The sequence below is a fragment of the Rousettus aegyptiacus genome, unplaced genomic scaffold (genome assembly GCF_014176215.1).
Source record: "Rousettus aegyptiacus isolate mRouAeg1 unplaced genomic scaffold, mRouAeg1.p scaffold_m13_p_5, whole genome shotgun sequence".
Taxonomy (NCBI): Eukaryota; Metazoa; Chordata; class Mammalia; order Chiroptera; family Pteropodidae; genus Rousettus; species Rousettus aegyptiacus.
In genome coordinates this window covers 113181522-113199375 of record NW_023416308.1, presented here as the reverse complement: position 1 = coordinate 113199375, position 17854 = coordinate 113181522, and the positions used below count along the sequence as shown (strand labels likewise).

Here is a 17854-nt window from a genome sequence, read left to right as displayed (position 1 = left end):
GCATTTGTAGAGTGGCCTTGGTGATGTTGTCTTTTGGCAGTGTTCCAAGTTGTTGCTACCTGGCTGACTCTCATCTTTGACTTTTAGGAAGAATGCAGAAAACATGTACTACTTCTCAGAGCTTGCTCTGACTCTCAACGCCTGGGAAGCAGGCACAGCCCCCACAGACAGCCGGTTACGGCCAGACCAGAGACTGATGGAAAATGGGCGCTGGGATGAAGCAAATGCTGAGAAGCAGCGCCTGGAAGAAAAACAAAGGCTTTCCAGAAAGAAACGAGAAGCAGAAGCTGTGAAAGCCACAGAAGACGGTAACGAACCTGCCTTCTACTCGATTTCTTGATAGGTAGAGAATGCCAACGTGTTTGAGGCTCTAATTCTGTTTTGATTTGCCCTCTTTCCCTTTTAGGCACACCCTATGATCCCTATAAGGCACTGTGGTTTGAGCGGAAGCAGGACCCTGTTACCAAGGAGTTAACCCATATTTATAGGGGAGGATACTGGGAATGTAAAGAAAAACAGGACTGGAACTCATGCCCGGACATTTTCTGAACTTTAGGCAGTCACAAAAAGGAGGAGCCAAAGGCGAAGAGGACAGAGGATGTGCGGGAAAGCCGGCCATTGGGACTCTCTAACTGAGTGCTTTCCTCAAGTTTGTCTGTCTTAACCAATCATTTTTTCCAAATCAATCACCAGAAGCAGACACCAGTGGTGGTGATTGGCTGGTTGCCTTAGCTGATTGAAACAAACTGAAATTGACACACTAGATCCCTGTGTTTGTAAGGGAGTTCGGTGGCTGGAAGTTAGCGTTATTCCACTTCTGCAAAGTCAAGTACTCTCGGCTCTTCCTTCTCCCTGTGCCCCCATTTAAGATGATGTCATTCGCCCTCCCCTTTTAGTGTCCTGCTCAGCCAAGATCTACGCAAGATTATGATTTAGGGGCATTTTGGTGCTGTTCAGAGCAAGAGCTGATAGTACACGTCTCTTTAAAAGGAGACACGTGAGACCAGCAGAGGCATCGTGAATGATGGCAGCGGCGCCTGGGCTGACGTGAGGAAATGGATCCCCCAGTGGGGCCAGTTTCTTGGGCGCCGGTGCAGAGAGAGCTGCGTTTTGGCCTGCTCGCCAGGGGGATCGTTCTGTATAGTTGGAATATTTAGTCACATTCTTGGAAGTTGCTATCTTCACTCACGCGAAACACCCTTCTGCTGTCCTCCATCTTTTGACGGCAGCCGGAGGCCACCCGTGCTGGTCGGCAGGCGGGCTGCGGTGTCCTCACAAGGGGGTTTTGCGGACTTGCTCAGGCGGAGAACTTCTGAGAACACAAGGCAGGACGGAAAAAGACCGCTAGCCACTTTTGCTTTCCCAGTTCCTCCTCACCCCCACCCTTCATTGCCTTTCTTGCTTCTCTTCTCTTGGCACAACACCAGTCGGGGGCCGTGCCCCAGTGTGGAGTGAAACTTGCCTCCCGTTCTGATACGCTTCCGAATCTGAGAGAATGACTTCATCTGGAATAAGAGCTGTCACCATCTCTCAAGCCCCATGGACTGGAGCCACTTATGGAATAATGTGTTAAATATCTGTATATTATATATATGTAGAGAAAAATCTAATTTTTTGTTCGATTTTCCTTCTTCCCATTAAGAATCTTGTTTTTTGATATCGCTCGCCTCCCTGGGACTGTCCCGGGTGTGTGGGCGCGGAGCGGAGCCTCTGCTTGGCACCTTGAGGGGACACACCCAGCCTGAGCAGGATCACGTCTGGCAGCTGCGGAAGGGGGGTTCGCCAGATGTGCGTCACGGCGTGCCCGCCGCTGTCCACTCTGCTCTCCTTCTTACCTGACTCTTGAAGATGAAATCCTAACCTCTTTCCTGCCTTTTTTCCTTCTTTCGTCAGGAAGAGTATGGGTCGAAAGTCAGGAGGGTAATTTCCAGTTCATTCTGCCTCTGTCCAAATCACAGCACACGCAGCCGAGTCCCAAAAGAACCTTCTTCCACGGACAGGGGCCTGAAAGCAGCGTCACAGGGCTGGGTAAGCGACCTGCTCCTGCTGGGCCTCGGCTTCCTTCGTTTTTGTTCTCTCGTCGTTTCCGTTGTCTTGTTGAGAAACCTCACCCCGAGCAACCCACTCTTGGTTGAGGATCACAAATTGAGGTGCCTTCCTTGTATGCTTTTTGTTTCGTGTTTTTTTGTTTCTGTTCCTTAACAGCTGAGCCTCAGCCAGGGTGTGGGTTGTAGGGGGCAATGTCATTCCAGAGGAAGCCAGCCCGCAGGGGAAGCTGGGTTTATATTGGGTTTTTAGTACGCCTAGTCCCTCCCCACCATCCTCCTTCCCCGCTGTGACGAGAGAGGGGCAAATGCTGGGGAGCTTCCCCCCAGCCCGATGCCCAGCACGAGCAAGGGGCTGTCTGGGGCTTCCTCCAAGGAGGCCTGCGAAAGTGTGACCCTGATGACTAGACGGGCTTGAGACAGTGGGACTCCCTCAACTACACGGAACCTCCCCGCCCTGCTTCCTTCCTACACCGTCTGCCCTATATCTCCAGCCCGATCCCCCCATCAGATTCCTGCTAACGGAAGAAGCTTCAAGTCCTTCAGGTGAAATAAAGTCACATCAAAACAAAACAAAACATATATTTTAGGTTTTTTTGCCTTATTGTTTTTTTTTTCCAAGAAAACTACTAAATTAAATAATTTTTAAAAAGTCATATTGTTCGTCTGATTCACTTCCAACTAGGTAAATGGTGGTGGGGGGAGTTGGAGAACAGGCCCAGTAGTGATTTGTTCTCGCAAGTCTGGGAGGCTGATCTTTGTGGGAAACAAAGGGAAGCTGGGCCCAGATGTGCAGGCGCTTCCGGAAGCCTGTGACCGGAGCAGTAGTGCACAGAGCTGCTGCTGCTGCTGCCCTGGGGTGCAGTCGTGAGCAGCCCCCCTTGGGACAGGAGAATCATCTCTAGTATTATCGATATCGGGCCTGTTTCACTCAAAAAATAAACATGTTCTTGAATTTAATTTGTCCATTTAGATTCTCAAATTCTTAGTCATTTCACGCACGGATTCAAATCTATATTTTGAAACATAAGCAATTGCATATCGACTTGAAGACCTCGGTGAGAAGACAGTGAAAATGCTAGTTTAGGTTTTTTCTGTAGAGCTCAGGGAGAAAAGGAGGGAGCAGGGTGATCAGAGGGGCCTGGGGAGGCCGTGGGGTGGGGGGGACGCAGCAAGCACTATCCCTGGCGGCGGGCCACACAGTTGCACATCACCCGCTTCTGCATCCTGGGCGCTGAGACGGGACCCTGGACAGTGTCTGGCCGACACTTAAACAATTCTAAGTGTTACAATCGCCATGTTGAGTATGAAGAAAGGCCCTGAAATGGCTAACGACTTAAATTCACTTAAGGTCCCACAGCTGATGGATTGCTTAGTCACATGGTTGGAATTCAAAGCTGGGTTTGTTTAACCCCAGAGTCTGTGACCCCTACAACCTTGTGTTCTGGGAAACACTGGGTCGGAAGGCAACTGGTAATTGAATGGTTTCCTCCTGGGTTCGAGCACATCGTGCAGAAATGCACATTTCTGTTTCCAGAGGCTTATTAGTGTGGGGAGCACAGTTTTGTGGGTCTTCTGGAAGAAAGGAGCGTTCTCGAAGTTCAGCTTCCATGCTCCTTGGTTTATGAAGGCGCTCATGTCCACAGAATTAGCTGTGTGGTCAGGGATTGGTTTTCTAGCCTGGTTCTTGGGAAAGCCACTATCTGTTCAAATCACTTGCCCGATGCCCATTGCTGGGCTTGGTGTTAAGTTTCAACAACTTTTTTTTCTTCTTCTAACACTAAAAACCATTGCAGTAACCCCTTGTGGTTGGTGGGAGCTGCATCCTGAAAACATTTTAATAATCCCCCCCCCCTTTAGTCTTTTAATGGGCTACTGTGAATGATGGTTTTGGATGTGGATCCTGAAGGGTCTACCACACTCCTGATTCAAAATTATGACTCAGCAAAATTTTAAATTATTACAATTGTCAGGGGACTCTGAAGTTCCACGAAAAGGTTTAAGCTACATATTTCAAGGGCCTGCTCTGCTTCCAGCAAGGTAAATGAAAAGCAACCTACAACATAGTACTGAAAGGAGACAGAAAAACCTCTGGGATTTATTGACCAGCAAGTGTATACCTTGTGAAACTCTAAGATTATTATCAAAATTTAGAACTTGCGTCTATCAGTTTATAAAGCTTTTGCCCACTATTCTGTCCTGCCTTGTGGGAAGCATTCTAAAACTTAATGGCTTTCTCTTCCAAAGCTCAAAATAATCTGATTGTATTCTCAGGCTTCCTCTCTACTATCTTTCCCAGCAGAGTGCTACTCTTTTGGTTCACATTCATCCCTCAGGGGAAGGAAGCAGGGTGGCCCAATGAGGTATCTTTAAAGGGAATAACTAAAGAGCTCAGAATCTATACATAGCCTTGCAGAGATCTCATCTGAGTCTGACCAGGCGATTTTAGAAGTTAGTAAAGAGCAAGTTGGCCCTGAGATACAGCTAGAAATGTCGTCATTCATTCATTCATTGAACGTTTCCTCCAGCCCGTTATGTAACACCTTAGGGATGCATCTGGCAAGAAAGAGGTCAGATAAACAGGCCATTACAATCCAGTTTTGGCAAGTGGTGTGAAACCACTGTAGAGGGCCAACTAGCCTATAGGGAATAGGCAGGAGTGGACAGAGACATATCAGAGATTTCTAGAATTTAAGAGAAAAGTATCTAAGTTGAGAGTTGTGGGGTTGGGAAGGGCAGAATCAAAAATGCTACATAGACGAAGATGAAGAGCAAAGTCAAGGAATGTATCCTGAGTGTGAATCGCTGCAGGAATGGGTAGGGTTCAAGGTCAAGGAGAGAGAGAGCACTGATAAGGTGCTGGAAAGAGGTCAAACCCAAATGGGGGAAGTCTTTATATATCATATAAAGAAGCCTTAGTTTTGGTTTTCAGCTAGGGAGCCAGTGAAGGATTTTTCAGTAGGATGATGGTTTCCAGTGTGGAAAATGATTTATAGGTAGTAAAATCAAGAGTTTGGGAAAGGTTTGCGAATAAAACAAAGTGGACGGATTCCAGATTTACCGAACTGGAATGACCAGCATTTGGGTACAATTATGAGTGAAGAGCAGAGTTGTGAAAGGAAGGAATTTGTATTTTTCTGGCTTGGGAAACTTAGATGGAAAGTGGTAGTAAGAAAAACACGATTAGAGAGAAAGATGGGCACATTTCTGTACATTCCGAGCTGGAGGTGCCCTTGGCGAGGTTGCGTAAGCAATTTAAAACATAGGTCTATGTTTAGTGGTGACAATTTCGTGAGAACTGAGGAATGGGATGCAGAGAGAAGTTGCACATTAAAACCATCTGGTCAGCTTTAAAAAACATAATCCTGAGCCCCATCTGCAGAGATTCTTATTCAATTAAGGTTAGGACTAGGGAAATTATATATACATGAACAACAAGGATGCGAAATTGTAAAATGAGAGGAGGCGGAAGAAAATCGACATATTAGTGGATATTATTAAAGCAGAGCTTGCTTCTCAAAGTTTGAGAGAGGCCTGAGCCGAGTCCACTTTTTGACAATGTCTATGTATTTTTAAATGCCAGAATTACAAAATTTGAGGTATATTTTAAGTATTTAGGTTTAGCAAATCAATGCTTTTGACATACAGATCCAATGGCTACGTATACTTCCTCTAGACGTAACATTGAAAGTCCGCATTTGCAGCCTTTACAAATGGCCTTGCTGTCCTCTTCCAAACACTGTTGGAGTCCAATTTAACAATATCTGAAAATTTCGACATGTTCATATCTTTTGACCTTGAAAAATCTGCCTTCTCACAAGAAAAACAAATACAAAAGGATAGTCGTTGCAATATTGTTTTTAATAATGAAAACTAGGGAGGGAAAGTCAAAGTGTCCCTCATCAGGAATTGGATTAAAATGTCCATACAACCCAATCCTGTGCACGGATTAAAAAGAATGAAATAGGTCAACATCACTGACAAGATGTCCATGGTTTATTTTCAAATGAGAAAAGTAGATTTCAAGGCAGTTTAAAAAACAAACAAACAAACAAACAAAAACCCCAAACTACTGAGAAAAGTAAAGTAGTTGTCACTTCTAGCTTATAAACAGAGGCCCCGTCTCATCATCTCCATAATATTTATTCAATACCTACCTTCAACTAAACGTTTATACAAACTTAGTATAATGGAACGAATATTAAGTCATTACAGATACGTGGAGGAAAAAGGGTGCGCCGCGGTCGCCGAAATAGCTCAGTTGGGAGAGCGTTAGACTGAAGATCTAAAGGTCCCTGGTTCGATCCCGGGTTTCGGCAGTAGTTTTGGCTGCTCCCAGCATGGCCTTCCTCTCAATGGACACTATCCGCCCCCTGTGACAAAAACCCAGGCCCGCTCCCTATGGGCATTCCTACTCGCACGTGGTTAGGAAGGTACTTGGAGCTGACGCAGGTGAGCTAATCGGCCCGCCCTTTCCCCTCTGGGAGGTGGGGAAACTGGAAACCAAGAAGGGGTTTGTGTTTGTTCCGTTTAAACTGCTCAGTGTACAAACAGTATCCCTCTCCGGTCTTAGATCTAGGTGAGACCCTGCTCCGCCACGCACTGTGCGCCCCTCGCTTTCTTCTAGATCCTCCCTGGTCCCCCTCTTCTTTCCTGTTCCCGCGTCCACGTCTGGGCCTCCGGCTGCATCGCCTCCACCTCCCGCGAGGACCGGGGGGCGGGCCAGGGCTCCGCGGGATGGCGACAGCCCAGACCCTCTCGCCACCAAAGAAATGCTCGATTTCGGCTAGGTCCAGCTGGTTTAACAATAACCAGGACTCAGGACAGCTTTGGGTGGGGGAGGGACGGTGGGCAGTAGGAAACCCTTTCTGGTTTATGACGAATGTATTTTAATATAAGTATGTCCAAATAGTGCATGGAATATAACAAGCACATAATCGTTGTGTCTCCGAAATTCAAATGTAATTGTATTTTTGTTGGCTAAGTCGCAAACATTGTATCCTCGCCCTTACCCCTGCCCCACCTCCGAGTGGGCAAAGACACTCTGAAACTCCAGCCAGAAAGAACTAGACTTCGGGGGTGGGGGGTGAGGGGTGGGCAAGAGGGGGGCGGTAGTGTCTCATTCACGCCACCTCGCAGTTTACAAAACGCACCTACGTGGATCAGCCCGACTTCATTTTTTCTCACCACCACCGGACAAGACCTTGGCGGGATCCCCAGGAAACCCCGTTGAATCAGCCATCCCACCTGTCCCCAGGCTTCCAGAGTCGTCCACACTGGTCTGAGACGGTGATAGAGGAGACGGAAATTTGGAGGCTGTGGACTGAATCCTGATTTGAAAAAACCTTGTTAAGAAGATGAGCCGCCCCCGTAAAGGTAAGCGCAATGGAACACACGCTTACGGACGGACGGAGGACGCCTTCTCTCTGCCTCAGCGCCAGGCCCGGCCCAGAGGGCAAGGGAGGCGGGGAGAAATGACACCCGGTTCTCGCATTCTCAAAATGCGGTATGGTGAAAGGCGAAATGTGGAAATGTTGCTTTTGGACACATTAGATCCCCTCCCCTTCCTGTTAATCTGTGCCAAGATACTAGTTGATAAGGCGCTTGATCCCCCAAATCTTTGGGTTCTTGGGTAGAAGGATGCATTTTGATAAGAGACTCTTGAAAAATCCAATGACGATCAAAAGGAAGGAAAACAAAATGGCGGAGTAAGAGATTGAACAGTTTAAAGTTGGCATGCGGTACGTTCGCATGTGATTTTTGTGTGCCCGTTTGGCCAGCCATGGTGCCAGGGTGTTCCGCCAAATGCCCGTCTAGATGGTGCTGTGCATGTGTCTTTTAGATGTAATTAACATTTAAATCAGTAGACCGAGTAAAGCAGATTACCCTCCATAATGTGGGTGGGACTCATCCAATCATCTGAAGGTGTAAGAACAAAGACTGGGGTGTCCCGAAGAAGAGGAAATTCTCAAGACTGTAATATACAAAATCTGCATGACCCTCCGGACTGTCGCCCTGCTTGAGGTCGGACTGCAACATCTGCTCACCTGAATGTCCAGCTTGTTCTTCTACCCAACAGATTTTAGACTTGTCACACCCCACCATCCGGTTTCTTAACACAAATCTCATCTTTCCATCTCTATCTGCCTATCTACCTACCTACTATCTATCTATCTATCTATCTATCTATCTATCTATCTATCTATCTATCTATGTATGTATCTATCTATCTATCATCCACCCATCCATCCCTGACAGCATGCTTTAAACTGTTACACACAGATAAGAGAGAAGGGTGAGATTATTATTGCTTGCTGGGAGAAAAATTCACCGAGCAAAGGCCAGCCACTTTGGAACCACGAAGGTGGAGGCCATACTCTTGGGAAATGTTGGGCCTTTGCCCGGAAAGAGTGAACACTTCCCACATTCCAGGAAAGGCGGAATCCCCCTGGAAAGTACTTGGGATACAAGAAGCTCCAAGAAGACAGGGTGTGCGTGTGCCTGAATCGTCATTCTTGCCTGCCTGGCATACTCTCACCTTCCAAGGCACAGTTCTAAGTGCCTTTTTTCCCCGCCAGGTTCTACACTGCCTGCCTTCTAGTCGCTCCGTGTTACGAAAGCACTGCACAGCCCCCTCTGTTAAAGCATTGACTACACGGCTCCCAAAGGTTTGCCGCCCCCATACTCTTGCCTGCCGGACCTGTGCTTGATCCACAGGGCAGCGGAGAAGAAGGCCAGGCGTGGTGCTGGTCACCAGGAGCTTCCCAGAGAGGCTGGGGGTTAGGCCGAGTTCTCAGATGTGCTGCGGGTGGGCGACAGGGAAGGAGGGAAAGGGAGGCGGCGGTCCAGTTAAAGGGAACAGCACGTGCAAAAAGGCGCAGAGGAAAGAAAGGGCGTGTACGCGTGAGAAGCGGGGAGGGTGGGTTCAGCCAGCGCCGCGCGCGGCGACCAGAAGGACTGGCCAGAGGGGGCGGGGCGGGCGAGAGGGGAGGGGGCCAAAGGCGCGACCTGGGAGCTGCAGCCAGCGGTGGCTGCCAACGCTTCTGGCCAGAGCCGGGATCGTCTCGTCCTTCCAGCTAATGAGCTCCGCACTCCCTTTGGAGGTGGGCACCTGCGGTGGGAACTAGGGACTGAGAAGCGGTGCTTTAGCTTTTCGGAAGAAGGGGCAACCTCACGCCGCTGACACTGAACTGTGGTCGCCGACCCTGTGAGCTTTGGGTTTGGGGCGAAGAGATGCACAGGGAGGATGACAGCGTCGTAAGCGGCTTCTCTTGCGTCCACAGGGTTTGGCAGAACTCAGATTTCACGTTTGCCAGGGACTCTCTAAATGAAACCGGCGCGTTTCATTTCATTTAAGAAATCCGTTCGCAGCTGCCCGAGAACGACCTTACCAGCCTCCCTCCGGACTCTGGATCGGAATATGATTGAATTACACACAAAAGAGACTGAGAGCTCGTCCAGGACGATGCCCGTTAGCTCGCGGCGCAAGCGACAACACGGTCTTCATTGATCCGAAAGAAACACGCTTCGTGAGCCCGGATAGCTCAGTCGGTAGAGCATCAGACTTTTAATCTGAGGGTCCAGGGTTCAAGTCCCTGTTCGGGCGGAGTGTTTTTTTCCCTTCCCTTTTCCAGTATAATTTAAAAGACGAAACCCAACTTTAAAGCACAGCGTTTGTTAGCCGGTTTCCGGTAGGGAAAGGAGTGAAATCCAGGAGCGTGGACACTTCCTGTCCAACCGCTTTCCAGGGAAAAGCCAAGGCCTCCACGAGGACTGACACCACGGGTCCTCGAGCGAAGGCCTCTGAGAGGCTGCAAGTGCGTGGTTCTAGGAACTAAATAGGCTTGATTTATTCTGCAACCACCGGCCAGCCTGCGGGGTTCAAACTACTGCTGTAATCACAGGAGAGGGGAACAGACGCCCCAGGAAATCCCTAGGACCACCCCCCCCACCCGCTCCATCCCCCAGCCGGCGACCCCCTTGGCTCTCCCATCCGCGACTACTTGGGGGCTCGTGTTTCCTCCTGCTAGGTGCCGGCGGAATATGTCACGCATCCTGCACCTTTCCACCGCACCTTCCTACTCTTCTAAATCTAGAGAACATTTCTGCACTCTGAAAAGAAAGGGACGACTAGCTAGAATCTGAGGCACCGACCAGAGCAACAACCTCCCCTCCCAAACGAGCTCAAATCTCTCTCCCTCTCGCAAAGAGTGACCCTGAATTCCGGGAAGAGTTGAGGTTGAGATGGCAGCTTCTGGAAAGGAAGAGGGCGCGTGTGGGGAAAATGTATCCAAGGGACTGGAATGGGACAAGTACCGGTGTTCGAAAAACAGCAATAGTTCGCTCCCACGGCCTACAAATTAATTAGGGAAACATTCAGCTTCTGAGAGGTTTTGAGAAAGCTGAGGTATGGACACAAAAGAAGTTCAGACATGGGTTCCCCAAGACTCAACTAATTCTCCCCGTGAGGTGAAGGGACCATCCTTTCTTAGCTAGAGATGCGGCCTTCCTTGCTTCTGCCAGGCAACAGAAGAAAGCCGGTCTCGATTTCCCCATTAAGAAGATGGGGATGTGGGCAGACTTAGTCTGCTGCCTTCCTGGCTGAGAAATTGGTACCCAGGGAGTCCTGGTGAGTGGGCCAGGGCCAGGGCCAGGATGGAGATAGGGCCAAGTGGGCCCAGGGCCTCCGTCCATGCAGGAACGCCTTGCCCCGGGCTCACGTAGACCCACAGCCACCGCCCCTTTTCAAAGCGCTTCCTCAGCAGTAGAAACAGAATAGTAGTGACAGCATCCATCTCATAAACGTGTGGAAATCAAATAAAACGACACGCATGCGCAGTACTCAATAGCGCCCTTGCTGAAAAACAAGATTTCAATACATTGTAGCTATTATTATTATTACTATTATTATAGAACTTTCTAGGCTGGAAGCTAAACATATACATTGAAACAGGAAAGAAACCACATCAAAGAAATAGATTCTAAATATGCCCAAGATCATATGTTTATATTCATGTGACTTGTGTTGGGAGGTCTGTGCTAAAGGGAGAGCCACCCACGGTCACTGATCCAAGGAGGAATGTTCCGGTTGGTTACAAGCAGCTTCTTTCTTGAAGAGAGTACATTACGGGGCTCCCATGGCATTCCAGGGATAGAAACAATGTATGGAGTTGAATTTTTTCTTTTTCCTGAGGGAGTGCCTTGGAAGGTGATCAAGTCCACTTTTGACAGCTTTGAAAGTGAGTTTCTTTGCTCCATTCTCTGACTGAAAGACGACAGAGCAGGCCAGGGCAAGGAGAGGACAAGGGTGCAGAGCATTGAGGCCTCCTAGGTCTCCCTTCCTTTGCCCTAGTTCACTCCCCCTCCAGGTATGGTTTTCACCCTTTGACTAAAATTGAGGGGAAAAAACAAACGAAACAGCTAAAGTCTGTCTTCACCAAGACATTTCGAGCTTTGAAGCCGGATAGCTCTGGTTCAACTCTGGATGATTTGGCGCAAATTAGTTGTTGCATTTAAAAATTATGACGTTATCATATGAACCTCATGGCAGGATGGGGGTGGGTCGGGACTGAACGCGACCACGTGGATCAGGTGCTGGGCACACAGTAGCACGTAGTGAGTGCTTGTCTTTATTCTTATTAGGGCCCTAGGAGAGATGAAGCATTTAGAAGACAATAAAAGATAACGCGGAGCAAGGCAGAACGCGAAACTCTCCTCGTATGACAAGAATTACTTTTCTCATTCGCAGCTCTCAAAACCTCAGAGCTAAAAACATTACTATTTGGAAGGTGAAATTAAGACTTGAAAGGTTGAAAGAGGATCTCACTTTCTCTTTTAAATTTCCTTAATAGCGTAGAAAGCGTTCCCCAGCTCGCCGAAATAGCTCAGTTGGGAGAGCGTTAGACTGAAGATCTAAAGGTCCCTGGTTCGATCCCGGGTTTCGGCAACGGTTTTACCGGCATATTTTGGGACAGGACTGGAGTCCATTAGTTTCGTTATAGCATCTCTGTTGGCTCGTCCCCTCCTCAATCGCGTTGTACATTTGTATCTAACATCCTCCCCCCCCCCCCCACACACACACCTCTCTTAGCAGGCACATGGCAATGAGACGAGTGTTTAGCACACCAGTAAGAGGAGACAAAGAGCTTAAACCTCCAAAAGAAATTATAAATCATTTCAGAGCGTGGTAGCTAACATATCTGAGGTACGGGTGGAATATCTTGGATTTGGTCCCCAATGCAGTCTCATCGACGACAGACATGAAGACAGTTTTCAAAAACGTCTATCTATGCAGCAGACTCACAAGTAAGGGTCCCACCAGCGCGTTAGAAATCTGGTGATGGATGATTCCCAAGTGGAGGCGTTGATATACAAGCATGCGCCTCGGTCCGAAGTATTTCTTGGAAGCTCAGTTTTCTCACTGTGGTTTTAGTAAAAAGTGCCTGAAGTTTTAGTAAAAAGTGCAGTGCCCAAAGCTACAGTTACAGCCAGGAGCATGTGTCATGACTCTGATGACAGGTGCGCCAGTTTTTGGTTATGTGTATTATTAACGTTTTGAATAGAAAAAGGAATACTAGTTTTAGGGAAAACATAGCCGAAGGCAGAGAGCAGCCTATGAAGGTTGGAAATGAAAGGAAGAAACTGGAAGATACGCTATCAAGCCCTTGACTTTCTCACCCTCCTCCTGGTTCAACCAGGTCCGAGGGTGGGTCCAGCGGGTCACTTCCTTGATTGGGAAGGGATGCCCAGGAGCGTTTATCACATCTTCACACCTGAGAGTGAGGTTGACACTTGCTCTATGTTTGTCTGGGAGTTTAGGAAGCCTCTGTCTGGAAAGAGACTTGAACCTGGACTCTCGAGTTAGGAGTCTGAGGCCCTACTGACTGAGCTACCCGGACTAACGAAGAACTGGCTTTCTTGTGTTAATCACAGTAAAATAGGTCAAGTGGCCGCATTCTTTTCATGTTCGGTTGAAATTCTGAGTATTTTTGGCTGATTCCCTGAGGTGAACGTGCAAAATCAAGCTCGAATAGGCGTTTGACGGGAGAGAGTCTTTATTTCTCCTTTTTTTCCCCCTACACTACCTGCCCCGCGCTGCGGCAGCGCGTCCCAAGCCACCGATGGATTTTCCAGATTCGGGACGTCCAGGCAGGCCTCGGGTGAACAGAGGGATTTCTAATTTTAATTGTCTTTGTAGAGCGTCTTGTGGGTGGAGCATCATAAATAATGGATCGAGTCTCTAACCATTCACTGGCCAGACATTCATTGAGTGCGTGCCGCGCTCAGGACCTAAGCCGGCTGGCGGGGCTGCAAACGCTCAGTTCCCGTCATCAATAGGGCAGGAAGACACGCAGAACAGAAACGCCCAATCGAGACCTTTGACGGTGGGAAGCCGGCCTTGGTGGATGTCTGAGGACCTGGCAGACGACAGAAGGGGCCCACCAAGTGTTCCAGGGGTTGGGGACGCGTAACTGAACTGTCCGTGAACCGTGGCAGCGCCCCTGAAGGTCTAGAAAGAGAATTCTGAGCAAATGGGAAAGGGCATCTGCAAGGGGCTCTGAACATTTTCCTGAAACTTCCTTTTGAAAGGTTTTGATCAGACAAGCTACAGGCTGGATTTTATGTTTTTAGGAAGTCCTGTTAACCTAGGCAGCTGTGTTCCAGATGTAATGAATGAGTCCACTTTTTCATTCGTCCTGCTCCTTCCTTGCTATGTCCTTCCTTGAGGCACTGGATGAGATGTCTTGAAAGGAAGGGAGTCCTATCCGCTATCGGGCGGAGCCTCACAACCATTTCGGCCTTCTCGGATGTGGTTCATGGGGGGAACTCTGCATTCTTTTATGAAGAAACGTATCGGAAACTACGAGCAAAGTTTAAAAAGTGATGCGTTTTGGACAGATATCCATGTTGTGTTAAGAAAAAAACACACACACACAAGATGCTAAACAATATGTATGGTATAATATGCATGAAAAAATGAACGAGTATGTATACGAATCCTTAAATTATGTATATTTGCATATTTTGCATTTGCCTGTACATCGGAGATGTTTAAGGATAGACAACAATCCAATAAACATTTTGAGGAATGGCAGTGGTGTGTGTGAGAGGAGGCCCTCCCCGTTTCCTTTAGGCACATCTGTATTATTGGATTTTAAAAAACAAGTATTTTTTTCCCTAATAAATTACTCGAAGAACAAAAAAAGATATAGTCTGTTACATTATGGCACCCTCTGGGATCACATAGCCTATGTTTCCTACAGATCACAGCAAAGAAAGGTTAAAATACGCACAAATTTCCTTCCCAGCAGGGGATCCCTCCATGCCTCAGGGTTTTGCAGGAGAGTCGTTTGGTATTGAAAAGTCACAAATGAATTACGTGCAGTTTTTACAAATGAAGATATGGATCCCTAAGAATCAGAAGACAAGTCTGGGCTCAACCAAGACCACAAAAGCCAGGTCCCACCCCCATCCCAGGAAAAGAGCCTTCTGTGCCCTGAGGACAATTCTGGGGAGAGTTAGTGAGCCTTGGGCCAAGCCTCAGCTCCTTACTATAGTGCTGGGGTCACAGTGGCTGCAGAATCCTGCTGTGAATGCTGGAGAGCATGGAGCCCCAAATCCTGTTCTGCTAGGACAGGCTAGATTGACAGGTACCAAACACTGAAGTCAAGTCTCAAACTGTACATAATCAAGTGTTAACAGTGTGGCCCCGCCTGCTTGGCATGGAGACAGTTACCTGGAGCTGTTTGTGTTTCCTTTAACACCTCAGAGTGCTTTGTGTTTTCTGTCCCCTTCCTCACCATCCCTTCTCCCACATTCTAAGTTCCTTTGGTTTGAGAAGTTTCCTGCCTACCTGTAAAGACAGGGACCAGGACTTTGCCCAGAGATCCCTGCTTGATCCTCTGCCAATAGAGTTAGGAACTGGGGCCTCTGAGCCCGTCCCTGTTGTGGCATACGCCATAATCGACCTTAAACACCTGTTTAATGAGCCTGTCTTTCCTCTCCTCTAGAATGTTTCTGCTGTGAGGGCAGAAACTCTCTGTATATCCCCCATGCCTGAATCAGTGGCCGGCACAAAGCAAACTCTCGAAAACTGTGTTGAATGAACGAGGGCCATGGGTCAGGGAAGGCTTTCAGAGGAGGAGGAGGGGCAGAACTGGCCCTCGAAGTTTTTGTTTGGTAAAGAAAAGGGGAAAAAGTTCCTGTTAAAGTGAATGATTTCCATCATCAAATGGAAAAAAATCGTCCTGAGAAAGTCCTGTGTCACTCTATGTCACCCTGTCTTACTTTCTTTATAGCTCTTACTTCTATCTGAAATTCCATGTATTGGCTTGTTTATAAACCATCTCTTCCTTCTGTCACTCTGTCATGTAAGTGGCACTGGGCAGTCGCCTTGTTGGTTAGGACCTTGTCTTTTTTGTTGCTATTTTTTGTTTGGTTTTGCTTTATGTCATTTTTTATTTCTGCATTCCCACAACCCCAGGATTTAGAACTTGGCACATAGGATCTTAAGAAGTAACTGTTGACTACTTTCACAGCGAACGTTTTTACTGCACAATGTGCCCTTCCCCTCCCCCTCCCCCACAATGTAGTATTGTTTCACGTAGACATTTTCTTTGTATCTTCCAAACCATCATTTCTGAAGTCGTTGTTACACTTTTTAATTCTGGCGAAAAGTCATTAACTTTCAGATTAAAATGTCATTGCCACTTAACCATTAAGGCTGTCTTGGCTACTCCCATCTGGAGGCCTAAGATTACAAAATAGAGACCCCAAAAGCTTGTCATCGTTAAGTTCTCAAGATTTCGGTAAGGACTGTTCTGTTCCCGCTTGAGAATGACGGGTACTCTCTACCACGAATCGGATTGCAGCCCAGGAGAATACATAAACCCATTGGATCTTGAATCTAACGCGTCAACCACTTGACCATTATGGGACCTGCCGCGTGCAACTACTGAAAGTTTCAGAACAATTAAACAATTTTATTCCTGATGTAAAAGAACAGTATTGTATAGGGGGGAAAATGTTCTCAATCACATTTATTATATTCTGTTAATTTTTCATCTCCAGTCACCAGAAGCGCTGGAACCACGTGGAAGTGATTGAGAAGACTCACCTTCCCGTGTTAACGTAACGGCTTGGAATGAGTTTCTTTCCTTTTCATAATGGGCGAATCGGATTGAAAATTTTAAATGAGTTAGGGTTTTTTTAAAAATAATCTTTTTACTTCTTTCCATTATTTCCCTTCCCCCAATGAAAGCAAAAGCCACTCTGGTGGGACTCGGGTTTTTTTTTTCTGGTTTGTTTTTAAATAATCTTTTTACTTCTTTCCGTTATTTCCCTTCCCCCAATGAAAGCAAAAGCCACTCTGGTGGGACTCGGGTTTTTTTTTTTTCTGGTTTGTTTTTAAATAATCTTTTTACTTCTTTCCGTTATTTCCTTTCCCCCCATCAAAACGAAAACGACTCTGGTGGGACTCGAACCCACAACCTTTGAATACCTCTATTTGTCTAGAAGTCCAATGCGCTATCCATTGCGCCACAGAGCCAGGTACCAAGCTTTTCTCCTGTGTTGCTTACATCAAAGCACAAGCGGTGTCTGTCCCAGGGCCATTCGCCGGTGGGTGAGGCTATTCACCCTTTTTCGGAGAAACCGTGTCGCCTGTGTCGTCACAAAAAAGCGTGGATCTGACTCGCGCTTGAGAGTTCGAAATTCTTTTTCAAATTTCTCTCTGCGAGCAATCACCCAGCATCAACGCTCAGCCTCGTTCCACATCGGGAAGAAAAAGGTCTTTATGTGGTGTTATTCCGTCCTAGAAAGCAACTGGCGGACGCGGTTCCATAGTGTAGCGGTTAGCACGTCTGCTTTACACGCAGAAGGTCCTGGGTTCGAGCCCCAGTGGAGCCACGGGCCGCTGGCACCTTTTTCAAAACGTTTTAGGGCAAGGTGTCTTTTTGCTACCTGAATCTTGCATTTTGTTCCAAGAAGCGGAAGACGCTGCGGTTTTTCCCGGGGCTCCGCGCTGCACCTGAGCCGGCTGTACGGCCTCACTTGCCTGCGCGCCCGCGCAGATCGGTCTCCGAGGCCGCCCCCCTGTGGTCCCTCTCGGGAGGTGCATGCAGACCCGCCCAACTGGGGTCCTCGCGCGCCGCCGCGCCTGCGCCCTCCTCCTGCTCTCTCCTAAGCCTCGCGTGGGCTATTTTTAGAAGTTGACGCCACCACTCAGTTGAAGGATATCCTGAAGGCCACCTCCGTTTTTTGTTGATTAACTCCAAGTCCATTGACCTCATGCTTTATTTAAATTAAAAATACTTTCCTCTCTTTCTCACTGTCATCTTTAAAGAACAGCTACTCTCTGCCCATGACAGGTTCGATATAACTTCTGTAATGTTTTCCTGATCATCAGTAGAACTGGAAACTCCCTCCATCCCCCAGTCAGTTCTGTGGCGTTCGGACTGATGGGGCCAGGGCACCTCACTGCTCATTTTTCCACCTTCCCTTCCCCCACTCCTAGGTACAGTTTAAGGACAAATTATTCCAACACTCATTGAAATGGTAAAGGAGACTTTATTCAGGACTACTACAGCAAGTGTCAAGACTATTGCAATAGAGGAGATAGATTGGGCTCAAATCTGAATATAGTGAAGCCAGCTGGGAATTTATAGCCAAAGAGCAGAGTTGGGTGGGGGTCAGATGGAAAATTACTAGGAGGAGACGGCAAGGTAAGTGATTCTCCTCGTTACACTGACTTAATAGGATTCTTGCTGAATCAGGGTGATTAAATTCAGGCAATTTGATCAGATGTCTGT

General features: G+C 47.6%; 1 protein-coding gene and 5 non-coding genes across 6 annotated transcripts in view; 5 read left to right on the top strand and 1 right to left on the bottom strand.

Moving 5' to 3' along the window:
- Positions 1 to 1627, top strand: part of LOC107497337 (oxysterol binding protein) — a 29654-nt gene extending 28027 nt beyond the window's left edge. The window contains exons 13-14 of the mRNA XM_016119026.2: positions 88 to 308; positions 407 to 1627. Coding sequence (XP_015974512.1) covers positions 88 to 308; positions 407 to 549 — 364 coding nt within the window. The 3' untranslated portion in view covers positions 550 to 1627. The remainder of the gene's footprint in view (positions 1 to 87; positions 309 to 406) is intronic.
- Positions 1628 to 6291: 4664 nt separating this feature from the next.
- TRNAF-GAA lies at positions 6292 to 6364 on the top strand. Its single transcript has one exon. It is a non-coding gene; the product is annotated as a tRNA-Phe (tRNA).
- A 3214-nt stretch (positions 6365 to 9578) lies between these two features.
- Positions 9579 to 9651, top strand: TRNAK-UUU. The gene has a single exon. It is a non-coding gene; the product is annotated as a tRNA-Lys (tRNA).
- A 2267-nt stretch (positions 9652 to 11918) lies between these two features.
- Positions 11919 to 11991, top strand: TRNAF-GAA. Its single transcript has one exon. It is a non-coding gene; the product is annotated as a tRNA-Phe (tRNA).
- Positions 11992 to 16507: 4516 nt separating this feature from the next.
- Positions 16508 to 16593, bottom strand: TRNAR-UCU. Its single transcript is given in 2 exon segments — positions 16508 to 16543; positions 16557 to 16593. It is a non-coding gene; the product is annotated as a tRNA-Arg (tRNA).
- Positions 16594 to 16879: 286 nt separating this feature from the next.
- On the top strand, positions 16880 to 16952 carry TRNAV-UAC. Its single transcript has one exon. It is a non-coding gene; the product is annotated as a tRNA-Val (tRNA).
- Positions 16953 to 17854: the final 902 nt, after the last annotated feature.